At 42.7% G+C, this 12,147-nt stretch overlaps 1 protein-coding gene across 6 annotated transcripts in view; it reads left to right on the top strand.

The window, feature by feature from the left end:
* The window catches only part of ctns (cystinosin, lysosomal cystine transporter), a 72,712-nt gene that overhangs the window by 16,921 nt on the left and 43,644 nt on the right, over positions 1 to 12,147 (top strand). For 3 of the 6 annotated variants that reach the window (XM_059991805.1, XM_059991809.1, XM_059991804.1), the window contains exon 4: positions 7,120 to 7,198. In XM_059991805.1, the coding sequence (XP_059847788.1) occupies positions 7,120 to 7,198 (79 nt within the window). Of the gene's footprint in view, positions 1 to 3,606; positions 3,683 to 7,119; positions 7,199 to 12,147 lie in introns of those variants that run through there. The other 3 variants (XM_059991806.1, XM_059991807.1, XM_059991808.1) reach the window with 2 other exon arrangements.

Genomic DNA, 12,147 nt, shown 5'->3' with positions numbered 1-12,147 from the left:
CCATTTAATCTGCCTCAGAGTGTGTGGAGTTTAGGACCTGGGGAGGCAGAGGACCTACCGCCTGCAGCTGCTGCTGAATCTGCAGCTTTCTGTTTCGTTGACGGAAAATGATTGCGATTGAAAATAAAGTGGAAATAATAAAGCGATCAGAAAGAGGTGAAACACCATCAGTCATTGGAAAAGCGTTAGGCTACAGTCGGTCAACAATCGGAACAATTTTAAACGATACAGGTAAAGGATAAAGTGAGAATAATGGAGCATGTGAAAGGCCCTGCCCTGATGAAAGCTACAATTATTACTAAACAACGCAGTGGTTTAATTACTGAAATACATATGTTTCTTAAGTGTTCAATATGCATAGGAAAGGTAAAATATATAATATATACTAAGACAAATGTTTGACTAACTGATGCTAAATACCTGTTCTGACTCACATACTGTTGTGTACCCCTTGGGTTAATATTTTCTATGGACAATCACTTTAAAATGTCAGTAGAATGAGGCTGACTTTTGGACACTGACCCCCCCCCCCCACCCCCCACCCCCGTTGAACTGGTGCTGCTAACGAGAGAGAGAGATGAAGAACAGAGAGGGAGGGAGAGTCATGCAACACAGATGGGAGAGAGAGAGACAAGGATTAAAATGGATGATTTAGTATTATGGCTTCTTTGCTAATTTTTGACTTTAACACCAAGGACATTGGGCCTGTTTGTGTGGATCCCTGCTGACACAGCAGAGTGATGCCAGGTGCCTGCTGAGACAGGAGGGAGTGTGGCCAGTTTGATGGACATGGACATGGTCAGTTGATGGATGGCTGATACCCCTTCAGGGGAGATAAAAGACGGGTCTGCTGAGACACCGGCAGACACGCCACGAGACTCTGCAAGAGTGTTGTGCACCCACAGGAAGGTGGGGCCTTAGAGGACCGAATTGGGAGATCGGTCACAAAGCTCACAGTGTGACGGCAGGACTGGTGGGGGCTTGTCTGTGTGTCCACTCATGCCAGAGTGACGAGTCCACCACGGAAGAACGGTCTAGCCAAGAACGGAGGGTTCATAACTGAATGACCACATCATAACAACGGAACAAGAAGACAATGGAAGGTTTGCCTGCTGCAGCTGCTCACATCTCGCTTTCTCTCTCTCTCTCTCTCTCTCTCTCTCTCTCTCTCTCTCTCGCTCTCTCTCTCTCTCTCTCCAACGTTACACCAGCAACTACTTCGACCTAAGCTAAACTGAACTGAACTGAACTTTTATCATCTCCTAAGACTATTCATTTACACCTAGACTTGGTTTTTGATTCCTTTTACCACACTTCTGTATATATATATATAAATATACACACTCACATAATTGCTAACCTGTAATATTTACATATTTGCATTTTATTTTTGTACTGTATTACTTAGTTTGCTAATAAACTGTATTAGTTGTTAGTAATTACAGACTCCAACGTGTATTCCATTTCTGCTGGTTTGGTAACCCAATTATGGGGTATGTAACAAATTGGGGGCTTGTTCTGGATTTGATTACTTAATTGGGAGGTTGTTGAATTGATCGGGGTAAAATTCCCTTATCTGATTTGGCTGTGTGGGAGTTTGAAAAGGTAGTCAGTAGAAATGGAGATTGATAAATTTCTAAGGGAACCAACTTCAGAGGCATTAGAGGATGCCAGAAAGTTGGATTTGTTGAATATTGCCTGACGGTTGAAACTCTCGATGGTGAAACTGGCAATGAGGAAGTCGGAGATGCAGAGAGCAATAGCGGCATATTATGTATCCCAGGAAGTGTTCCAGGTAGAGGAGTTGTAGCTATTTCCTGAAAGTAAACCTAACAGGGTTGAGCTCCAGCTTCAGATGGAAAGATTAAGGATGGAGGAGGAGGAAAGGAAAAGGGAGCATGAGCTCTGAGTAAGGACGCTGGAGGCAGAGAGGGAAAGAGAAAAGGTTGAAAGGCAGAGAGAAGAAGCCAAAAAGCAGCGAGAGGAAAGGGAGAAAGAAAGGCAGTTTGAGCTAGAAAAGATAAGAATATTGCAGTTGGGAGGTCCAGTGTTTGACATTGATGATGTATATAGCTTGAAAGAGCTGGTTGTAATTGATGAATTTAAGAAGTGCGTTCCCGATGATGAAAAGGATGCTGCTACCTTGAGGGAATCTGCTGGGTTAGCAGACGAGGTTGTTTTAACCCGCAAGGTTGAGTTTACTCCAGATAGGAGTTTCCCAGAGAGTAACTGGGAGGATCAGGGGAACTTGGAATTTGAAACTGGGACTGGTATTGGAAGCCTAGAAGAGGCAAATGTCCCGTTTGCCTGTGTTCAGGTTGTTGAGGTATCTGTGGATTCACAGGGTACTGAACCTTGTGTTGAGACTTGGGAGAGGTCTGAGGTGACTGATTTTGTTAAAAAGGAATGCAGTCCTTTTGGGTCAGATGGACTTGGTTCAGTGAGTAAGGGGTTAACCCTGGCACCAATGGAAAGTGAGGATTCTCAGTCACTTGTGTTAGAAGGTGTTCTAAAAGTTAGTGATGAGATGAAAGCTGGTGAAGTGAATTTAATGGACAATAGTGAGGAAGGAGCTGTGTCTGGATTTTTAAATAAAGAACTGGAGAAGTTTGGACTGGTTTCATGACCTTTGACCCTGCTTGTGGAACAATGGTCTGTTGAAGAACGTGTCAGCTTGTTAAACTCTGTTTTAGAAGTTGAAATTAAACCACTCCAAGGTCGGAGAACTGTTGTTCAAGATGACAATGTAGAGAAAAAGGATTGTTTTGGTTTTGAGAGACCACATGTCAGGGTTACTATGGGGACAAATCAAAGTAAAAGTCGAAGAAACAGATTAGATGGTTTATTTGGGAATTTCCAGAATGTAAACATGGTTTTCATAAGTTTAGTGATGGTGTTGGACTTGGTAAACATTAAATTGGCACCTATCCAGGGTAAAATTAAATCAGTGGAACGGCTAACGAGCAAACTCGTGGCTGGCAACCCAGGCACAGATTCTGGCGCAGTTAGCAGAGACAGGAGTTTAATTTATGGAAGTTTGTCAGAGACTTTTCTACCTCTCATGTTACAGCAGGATTTGGAGAGTAAGGAGGATGAGAAAGGCAAATTGTCAAATTATAGGTAGAGATTCTGAAATTACTGTGTTAAAGGAAACAGCTCTCACAAAAGAGGTTCGGAGAGGGTCAGCAGGATATTACCTGAAAGATGGGGTATTGATAAGGAGGTGGAGACCACCAACTGGGTTTGCAAATGAGGATTGAGCGATTGAACATCAAGTGATGGTCCTGAAAGTTTACAGGGCCAAAATTTTAAACGTGGCTTAAAATTGTCTTTAGGTGGACTCTTTGAAGTGGAAAAGACAGTAAATGGAAGTGAGAAGGAATTCTACTGGCCTAATTTAAGGAAGGATGTTGTGAGCTTGCACAGGGCTTGTCGTACCTGTCAGGGGGCAGGAAAACCTAATCAGGTGATCCTAGCAGAACCATTTAGGCCGATACCTGTTCTTGGTGAACCATCATCCAGGGTCATAGTGAATTGTGTGGGCCCATTGCCAAAGACTGCAGATGAATACTAGTATCTGTTAACCATCGTGTGTGCTGTGTCTAGGTTCCATGGAATGGTGCCCCTCTGGAACATCAAGGCCAAGACTGTGGTAAAAGGACTTATAAAATGTTCTACACTGGTAGGTCTACCTAAAGGAATCCAATCTGTCCAGGGTAGTAACTTTACGTCGAGAACATTCCAGGGGATAGTTAAAGGGTTGAGAGCTAAGCATATTGTATCACCTTTGACCTTACTGAGAGAGCAATGGTCAGACCAGAATGAAAATGTGATTAAGGGTTATTATGACTCCTACCCTGCACCAGTGGGTACTGTTATGACAACAGAGAAGATTGTTGTGTCTAGTACTGGAGTACCCATTCATTTTACTGAACACCCTGTAGTTTTCACAAGACTCAGAAAGTCTGATGTTTTGGAAAATATTGATGGAAAAATTCAACATTTGCAGTCAAAGCAGCAAAAACAACTGAAGAGCTTAATTGACAAGTATAAAGGTTTATTCCCTGATTTTCTAAGACTGTGCACGTGTGCAATGCATGATGTCATTGTAAATTCAGGCCAGGCTATTAGGCAGCATCCCTACAGAGTGACCTCGGAGGAAAGCAAGCTGGTAGAAAAACTGTTTAAATGGCTGTCTGAGGCCAATCTCACAGTGAACCTCAATGAAAATGAGTTCAGCCACGCCACAGTCACATACCTGGGGTATGTGGCAGGTCTGGGGCAGCTGGCCCCTGTGCAGGCGAAAGTACAGGCTATTTCTGAAGTTCCCGTCCTGACTGATAAGAGGACACTGAGAAGGTTTCTGGATTTGGTGGGGTACTGTTGGAAGTTTTGTAAGAACTTTGCAGATATTGCCCTCCCTCTTACAAAGCTCTTGCAAAAGAATGAAAAGTTTGTGTGGAGCAGTCCTTGCCAAGGAGTCTTTGAGAGGCTGAAAACTATACTATGTTACCACCCTGTGTTAAAAGCACCTGACTTTTCGAAACCCTTCTCCCTGGCAACTGATGCCAGTGACGAGGCTGTAGGGACAGTCCTACTGCAGAGAGCAGAGGACGAAATTGAACACCCAGTTGCTTATTTCTCTAGGAAGTTCAATGTGCACCAGAGAAATTATTCCACTGTGGAAAAAGAATTACTGTCACTCATTCTGGCGTTAGAACATTTTGAGGCTGACATTTGTCCAGCACAAAAGCCACTGATAGTTTATACTGATCACAACCCATTGGTATTTTTGACTAACATGAAGAATAAGAATAAATGATTAGTAAGTTGGAGTCTGATCTTACAAGAATTTGATGTGAAGATAAAACATATAAAGGGAACTGACAATGTAATTGCTGATTGTTTATCTAGGTGTTAGTTTTAAAAATCCTCTGTATTACTCTGTCGACTAATGACTATCTGTAGACCATATTAGACTCTGTAATGTGCATGCATGTTTTAATTTTTATGCCCCGTAAAAATTCCTAAAAGGGGGGGGGGTGTTATGTACCCCGAGGTTTCATATTTTCTGTGGACAATCACTTTAAAATGTCAGTAGAATGAGGCTGGCTTTTAGACACTGACCACCTCACCCCCCCGTGAACTGGTGCTGCTAACGAGAGAGAGATGAAGAACAGAGAGGGAGGGAGAGTCATGCAACACAGATGGGAGAGAGAGAGACAAGGATTAAAATGGATGATTTAGTATTATGGCTTCTTTGCTAATTTTTGACTTTAACGCCAAGGACATTGGGCCTGTTTGTGTGGATCCCTGCTGACACAGCAGAGTGATGCCAGGTGCCTGCTGAGACAGGAGGGAGTGTGGCCAGTTTGATGGACATGGACATGGTCAGTTGATGGATGGCTGATACCCCTTCAGGGGAGATAAAAGACGGGTCTGCTGAGACACCGGCAGACACGCCACGAGACTCTGCAAGAGTGTTGTGCACCCACAGGAAGGTGGGGCCTTAGAGGACCGAATTGGGAGATCGGTCACAAAGCTCACAGTGTGACGGCAGGACTGGTGGGGGCTTGTCTGTGTGTCCACTCACGCCAGAGTGACGAGTCCACCACGGAAGAACGGTCTAGCCAAGAACGGAGGGTTCATAACTGCATGACCACATCAGTACAATGGAACAAGGAGACAACGGAAGGTTTGCCTGCTGCAGCTGCTCACATCTTGCTCACTCTGTCTCTCTCTCTCTCTCTCTCCAATGTTACACCAGCAACTACTTCGACCTAAACTAAACTAAACTGAACTGAACTGAACTTTCATCATCTCCTAAGACTATTCATTTACCCCTAGACTTTGGAAGAGCTTGGTTTTTGATTCCTTTTACCACACTTCTGTATATATATACACACACACACATAATTGCTAACCTGTAATATATACATATTTGCATTTTATTTTTGTACTGTATTACTTAGTTTGCTAATAAACTGTATTAGTTACTAGTAATTACAGACTCCAACGTGTATTCCATTTCTGTTGGTTTGGTAATCCAGTTACGGGGTACGTAACAATACAAATCTGACTTAAAGACAGATCAGGAACAGAACTTGTTCATAACCTGGGAACTCTCTGTATAACAACTACAGGTGTGCGCTGCTTAACATCTATTCGGACAACGTCCGATCACATATACCTCCGTAGTCCCGATCGGAGAACGTGACCTAGCGGATGTAATCAATCTCATGTACTGCAAGTCTCTTGAGTGTAGTAGTGTTATCTCTTTGTTTAATTTTCTTTCGAGAATATTATCATAAAGCGCATCTTGGCTTCCAAACACAGCAAAACCACTCCCAGTGATAGCAGCAGCAAGAGGCAAAGCATATGATATGGTGTTCACACAATGTCCAAATCACATAACGTCCGATTTCACAGGAAGTATCGTGCACGTTAAGCGATGCATACCTGTATTTACATAGCATTTACATCCTATTAGGTATTATAAGTAATCTAGAGATGATTTAAAGTATATGGGAGGATGTGCGTAGGTTATATGCAAATACTAAGCCATTTTATATAAAGGACTTGAGCATCCATGGATCTTGATATCCGTGGGGGGTCCTGGAACCAATCCCTTGCGGATACCAAGGGATGACTGTACCTACAGCTGATTTCACTCATGTATCCTATTTCAATCTCTCTCCAGTCCTCAGAAATCCAACCTACCTCTGTTCAAAGCCTGTTTATTGCCTGAAGTTCAGACTTTAACCAGCTCCCTAATTTGTTTCAATAGCTCTATCTTTACTTAAACCCATTCTTCATATTGTTAACTTTTTATTTCTCAAATCAATTTCCTCAACCTCTACCAATCCACTAGATTCCTCTCATTGTTCCCTGGGTCTTTTTGACTTGCTGATTCCAGGAAATGCAGCTCCTTTATCAAAAGCACCAGTTTATGGCCAGCTAACCTGATGCAGTGACTGAGCTAGGATTTTCTGATATGTGTGGTGCATCAACCCACAGGATTCATTTGGATGATTTAAATCTGTTCTAGTTGCACTTGTTTTAAGCCTTTATTATTGTGATTGCATCCTGATTCTTATTGCTTTCTCTGTCTGTAAACAGAAACTGCCATGAAGCTTAAGACACCTGAAAGCGTTGATTTAGAAGTTGGTAGTCTTCGAAACATCAGTGTTACTCCAAGGTGGGTGTTGTTTGATTTAATCCTTAGACAAGCAGAATACCAGCTTGGTGATTAGTTGCACAAGTCTTGATGCATGGGAAGGTTATTACAATTCAGGGAAGATGTACAGATGCACAGATGCAGTCAGTCTTCAGTTCTTAAGGCAATCCCAACATTCGGGCAACATTCGGGTGATTTATTTGTACTGTAATCCAGTAAAATTACAGTATAGGAGGGGTGCCATGGCACTGGAAAGAGTGCAGATGAGGTTGTGCCTCGATTGGTGCACTTCAAATAGGGATAGTCATAGAGTCTTACAGTATGGAAACAGACCATTTGACCTCCTATCTCCACACCAACCAGTGGACCCCAATTCATGTTAATCCCATCTCCCAGCACTTGAATCATAGCCTTGTGTCCAGATGTTTCAAGTACTTGTCTAGATACTTCTCAAATGCTGTCAGTGACTGTGCTTCCATCATTCACTCAAGCAGTGTGTTCCTATTACTCCCTCAGGTTCTTTCTCAACTCCTGGCCCTACCCTAAATATATGTTCTCTACTTTCATTCCCATCTGAATAACTTTCCTGCAGGCTACTCATCTGAACCCTCAAATTTTTATGTACATCAATTTTGTCCCTCTTAATCTTCTCCATTCCAGAGAAATCACAATCCCTTAAATCTTAAGATAGCTATGGATACGGTTAAGTACGGACCCTACAGGAAATGTTAAACTAGGGGAAGTTAAATTATGGGAAAATTAGGCAGCAGCTAGGTAGAGTGAATTGGGGACAGATATACTTGGGCAATCCACATCTGTCAGTGACCCTGTCAATCTTCACATCATCTGCAAAATTGCTGATTGTGCCATCAGCATTTGCATCCAATTCATTTAGTAACAGCAAATATCCAACTGTCACCAGTCATGGACATTTAATCAAAAAAAAAATAGCCCTCTACCGTCACCCAGTGTCTCCTGTTGCCAAGCCAATGCTGGATCCAATGTGCCATCTGGCCCTGAATTCTATTGGCTCTAATCTTTTGGATTCATTTTGTGGGACCATGTTGAAGGCTTTACTGAGGTCCGTGTAAACCACATCTACTGTACCATTCTACCTATTCAAATAATACAATTGTATTGGTCAGACACAAGATTTGTCTTCGACAAAACCAAGTTTGAGATCTCTGATTGGCCCCTGCTCTGTCCCTCAGAATGTTGTTGAATAAGTTCCCAACTTCTTATGTTAGACCCAGGGGTCTGTAGTTACAGACTTCTTGGAAAAAAAACTATATTTGCTCCCCTCGAGTCATCTGGTATCTCAGTTATGGCTGGTGAAGATTTAAGAATCTCTCCCTATCTACAGCATTCCCTTACTTTGTCTCCCACATCAGCCTGGCATTAATCAGAATCAGGTTTACTGTCACTGACATACAGTATGTCATGCGTTTTGTTAATTTGCAGCAGCTGTACAGTGCAACAGATAAAAAATACAAAGTTACAATAAGAAATATTTTAAAAAGTAGTGCGGAAAGAGAACAAAAAGTGAGTTAGTGCTCATGTGTTCATGCTATGTTCAGAAATCTCATAGCGGAGAGCAAGGAGCTTTTCTAAAATTTTGAGTGTGTCTTCAGGCTCCTGTAGTTCCTGTCTGATGGTAGGCTCCTTAAAGATGGATGCCACCTTCTTGAGGCATCGCCTATTGAAGATGCATTCGATGGTGGGAGACTAAAGCCCATGATGAGTGGCTAAGTTTATAATGCTCTGCAGATTTTTTCAATCCTGTGCATTGGTATCTGCATACCTGTCAGTGATGCAACCTGTCAGAATGCTCTATGTACATACATAGAAATTTGCTAGAGTGTTTGGTGACATACCACATTTTCTCAAAGTCTTAATGAAATATAAGTCACTGGCATGTCTTCCTTTTAGTTGCATCAAGTGTTGGGCTCAGGATAGATCTTAAGAGATATTGACACCCAGGAACTTGAAACTGCTTACTCTTTGGTGAGGACTGGTGTGTGTTCTCCCAACTTCCCCCTCCTGAAATCCACAGTGAGTTCTTTGATCTTACTGATGTTGAATGCAAGGTTATTGTTGTGACACCACTCCACTAGCCAATCTACCTCGCTCCTGTATGCCTCCTTGTCACCATCTGAGATTCTGCCAATGACAGTTGTGCCATTGGCAAATTTACAGATGGTGCTTAAGTCACAAGTATAGTGCGAGTAGAACAGTGAGCTAAACACAGGTGCTCCTGTGATGATTGTCAGGAGGAGATATCATTTCTGACACTGATTCACTGTGGCCTCCCGATGAGGAAGTACAAAGGAGGAGAGGCCTGTTTTGAGACTTGTTGACTGGTACTGAGGGGATGATAGTAATAATCAATACACAGCAGCCTGATGTAGGCATTGCTCTTGTCTAGATGGTCCAAGACCGAGTGAAGAGACCTATTGTGGCAGTGGGCAAATTGCAGTAGATCCAGGTGTTTTATAGAACATAGAAAGCCACAGCACAGCCCTTTGGCCCATAATATTGTGCTGATCGTGTAACCTACACTAGAAACTGCCTAGAATTTCCCTGTTGATTAGCCCTCTATTTTTATAAGCTCTATCTACCTATCTAAGAGTCTCTTAAAAGACCCAATTGTATCCACCTCTACCACTGTCACTGGCAGTGCATTCCATGCACCCACCACTCTCTGTGTGAAAAACATACCTCTGACATCCTCTCTGTACCTACTTCTAAGCTCTTTAAAACTGTGCCCTCTCGTATTAGCCATTTGCAGCCCTCCAATCCTCTGATAATTCTTCCATCCCTATTGATGCAAAGATCATTGCCAGAGGCTCAGCAATCTCCTCCCTTGCTTCCCACAGTAGCCTGGGGTATATCTCGTCCAGACCCAGCAACTTATCTAACCTAATGCTTTTAAGCCCTGGGAGAAAGCCTCTGGCTATCCACATGATCAATGCCTCTCATCATCTTATACACTTCTATCAGATCACCTCTCATGCTCCATCGCTCCACGGAGAAAAGGACAATTTCACTCAACTTACTCTCATAAGATATGCTCTCCAATTCAGACAACATCCTTGTTAATCTCCCCTGCACTCTTTCTATAGTATCCACATCCTTCCTGTAGTGAGGTGACTAAAACTGAACTCAAAATGGGGTCTAAGGTCTTACGTAGCTGTAACATCACATTACGGCTCTTGAACTCAATCCCATGGCTAATGAAGGCCAACACACCATATGCCTTCTTAACAACATTGTCAACCTGTGTAGCAGCTTTGAGTGTCCTGTGGACAAGGGCCATAAGATCTTGCTGATCCTCTATGCTGCCAAGAGTCTTATCCTAATATTATACTCTGTCTTCAAATATGACTTACCAAAATGAACCACTTCACACTTAGCTGGGTTGAACATGTACCATTTCTCAGCCCAGTTCTGCATCCTATCAATAACCCACTGTAACTTTTGACAACCCTCCAGACTATCCACAACACCCCCAACCTTTGCGTCATCAGCAAACTTACTAACCCACCCTTCTACATCCTCATCTAGGTCATTTATAAAAATTAAAAAGAGGAGAGGTCCCAGAACGGATCCCTGAGGCACACCACTGGTGTACCAACCTGCATGCAGAATGTGACCTGTCTACAACCACTCTTTGCCTTCTGTGGGCAAGCTAGTCCTGGATCCACAAAGCAAGGTCTCGCATCCCATGCCTCCTTACTTCTGAATGAGCCTTGCATGGGGAACCTTATCAAATGCCTTACTGAAATCCATATACATTACATCCACTGCTCAACCTTCATCGATGTGCTTTGTTACATATTCAAATATTCAATCAGGCTCATAAGGCAAGACCTGCCCTTGACAAAGCCAAAGCTATCCCCAATCAGATTATGTCTCACCAAATGCTCATAGATCCTGCCTGTCAGGATCTTCTCCGACAACTTGCCCATCACTGGTCTATAATTTCCTGGGCTATCTCTACTCCCTTTCTTGAACAAGGGAATAGCATTTGCAACCCTCCAATCCTCCAGAACCTCTCCCATCCCCATTGATAATGCAAGGATCATTGCCAGTGGTTCAGCAATGTCCTCGCTCATGTCTCACAGTATCTCATCTGGTCCCGGTGACTTATCCAACTTGATACTTTCCAAAATCTCCAGCATGTCCTCTTTCTTAAAGTCTATATGCTCAAGCATTTCAGTCTGCTATAAGTCATTCCCACAACTGTCAAGGTCTTTTTCCCTGGTGAATACTGAAGCAAAGTATTCATTAAGTACCTCCACTACCACTTCCGACTCCATGCACACATTTCCACTATCGCACCTAATTGGTCCTATTCTCACACAGCTCATTGTCTTGCTCTTCATATACTTGTAGAAGGCCCGGGGGTTTTCCTTAATCCTGCTTGCCAAGGCCTTCTCATGACCCTATCCAGCTCTTCTAATTTCATTCTTGAGCTCCTTTCTGCCAACCTTGTAAATTTCTAGAGCTCTAACAGTTTCTAGTTTCTTGAACTTTTCGAAAGATTTTCTTTTTTTCTTAATTAGAATTACTACATCATTTGTACACCATGCTTCTTTTACCATACCATCCTTTCCTTGCCTCAATGGAACATATCTATGCAGAATGTCATGCCAATGTTCCTTGAACATTTGCCACATTTCTGCTATGCATTTCCCCAAGAACATCAGCTCCCAATTTATGCTCCCTAGTTTCTGCGTAACAGCATCATATTTGCCCCTATTATAATCAAATGTTTTCCCAAACTGTCTGCTCCTATCCCTCTCCAGCATAAAGGAGATAGAGTTATGATCACTACCTCTAAAATGCTCTCCTACTGAGAGGTCTGACGCTTGACCGGGTTCATTTCCCAATACCGGATCACGTACAACTTCTCCTTTAGTTGACTTATCTACATGTTGTGTCATGAAACCTTCCTGAACACACCTAAC

This window comes from Hypanus sabinus, chromosome 16 (genome assembly GCF_030144855.1).
Source record: "Hypanus sabinus isolate sHypSab1 chromosome 16, sHypSab1.hap1, whole genome shotgun sequence".
NCBI classification, from domain to species: Eukaryota; Metazoa; Chordata; class Chondrichthyes; order Myliobatiformes; family Dasyatidae; genus Hypanus; species Hypanus sabinus.
This window is presented reverse-complemented; position numbering and strand designations above follow the sequence as displayed.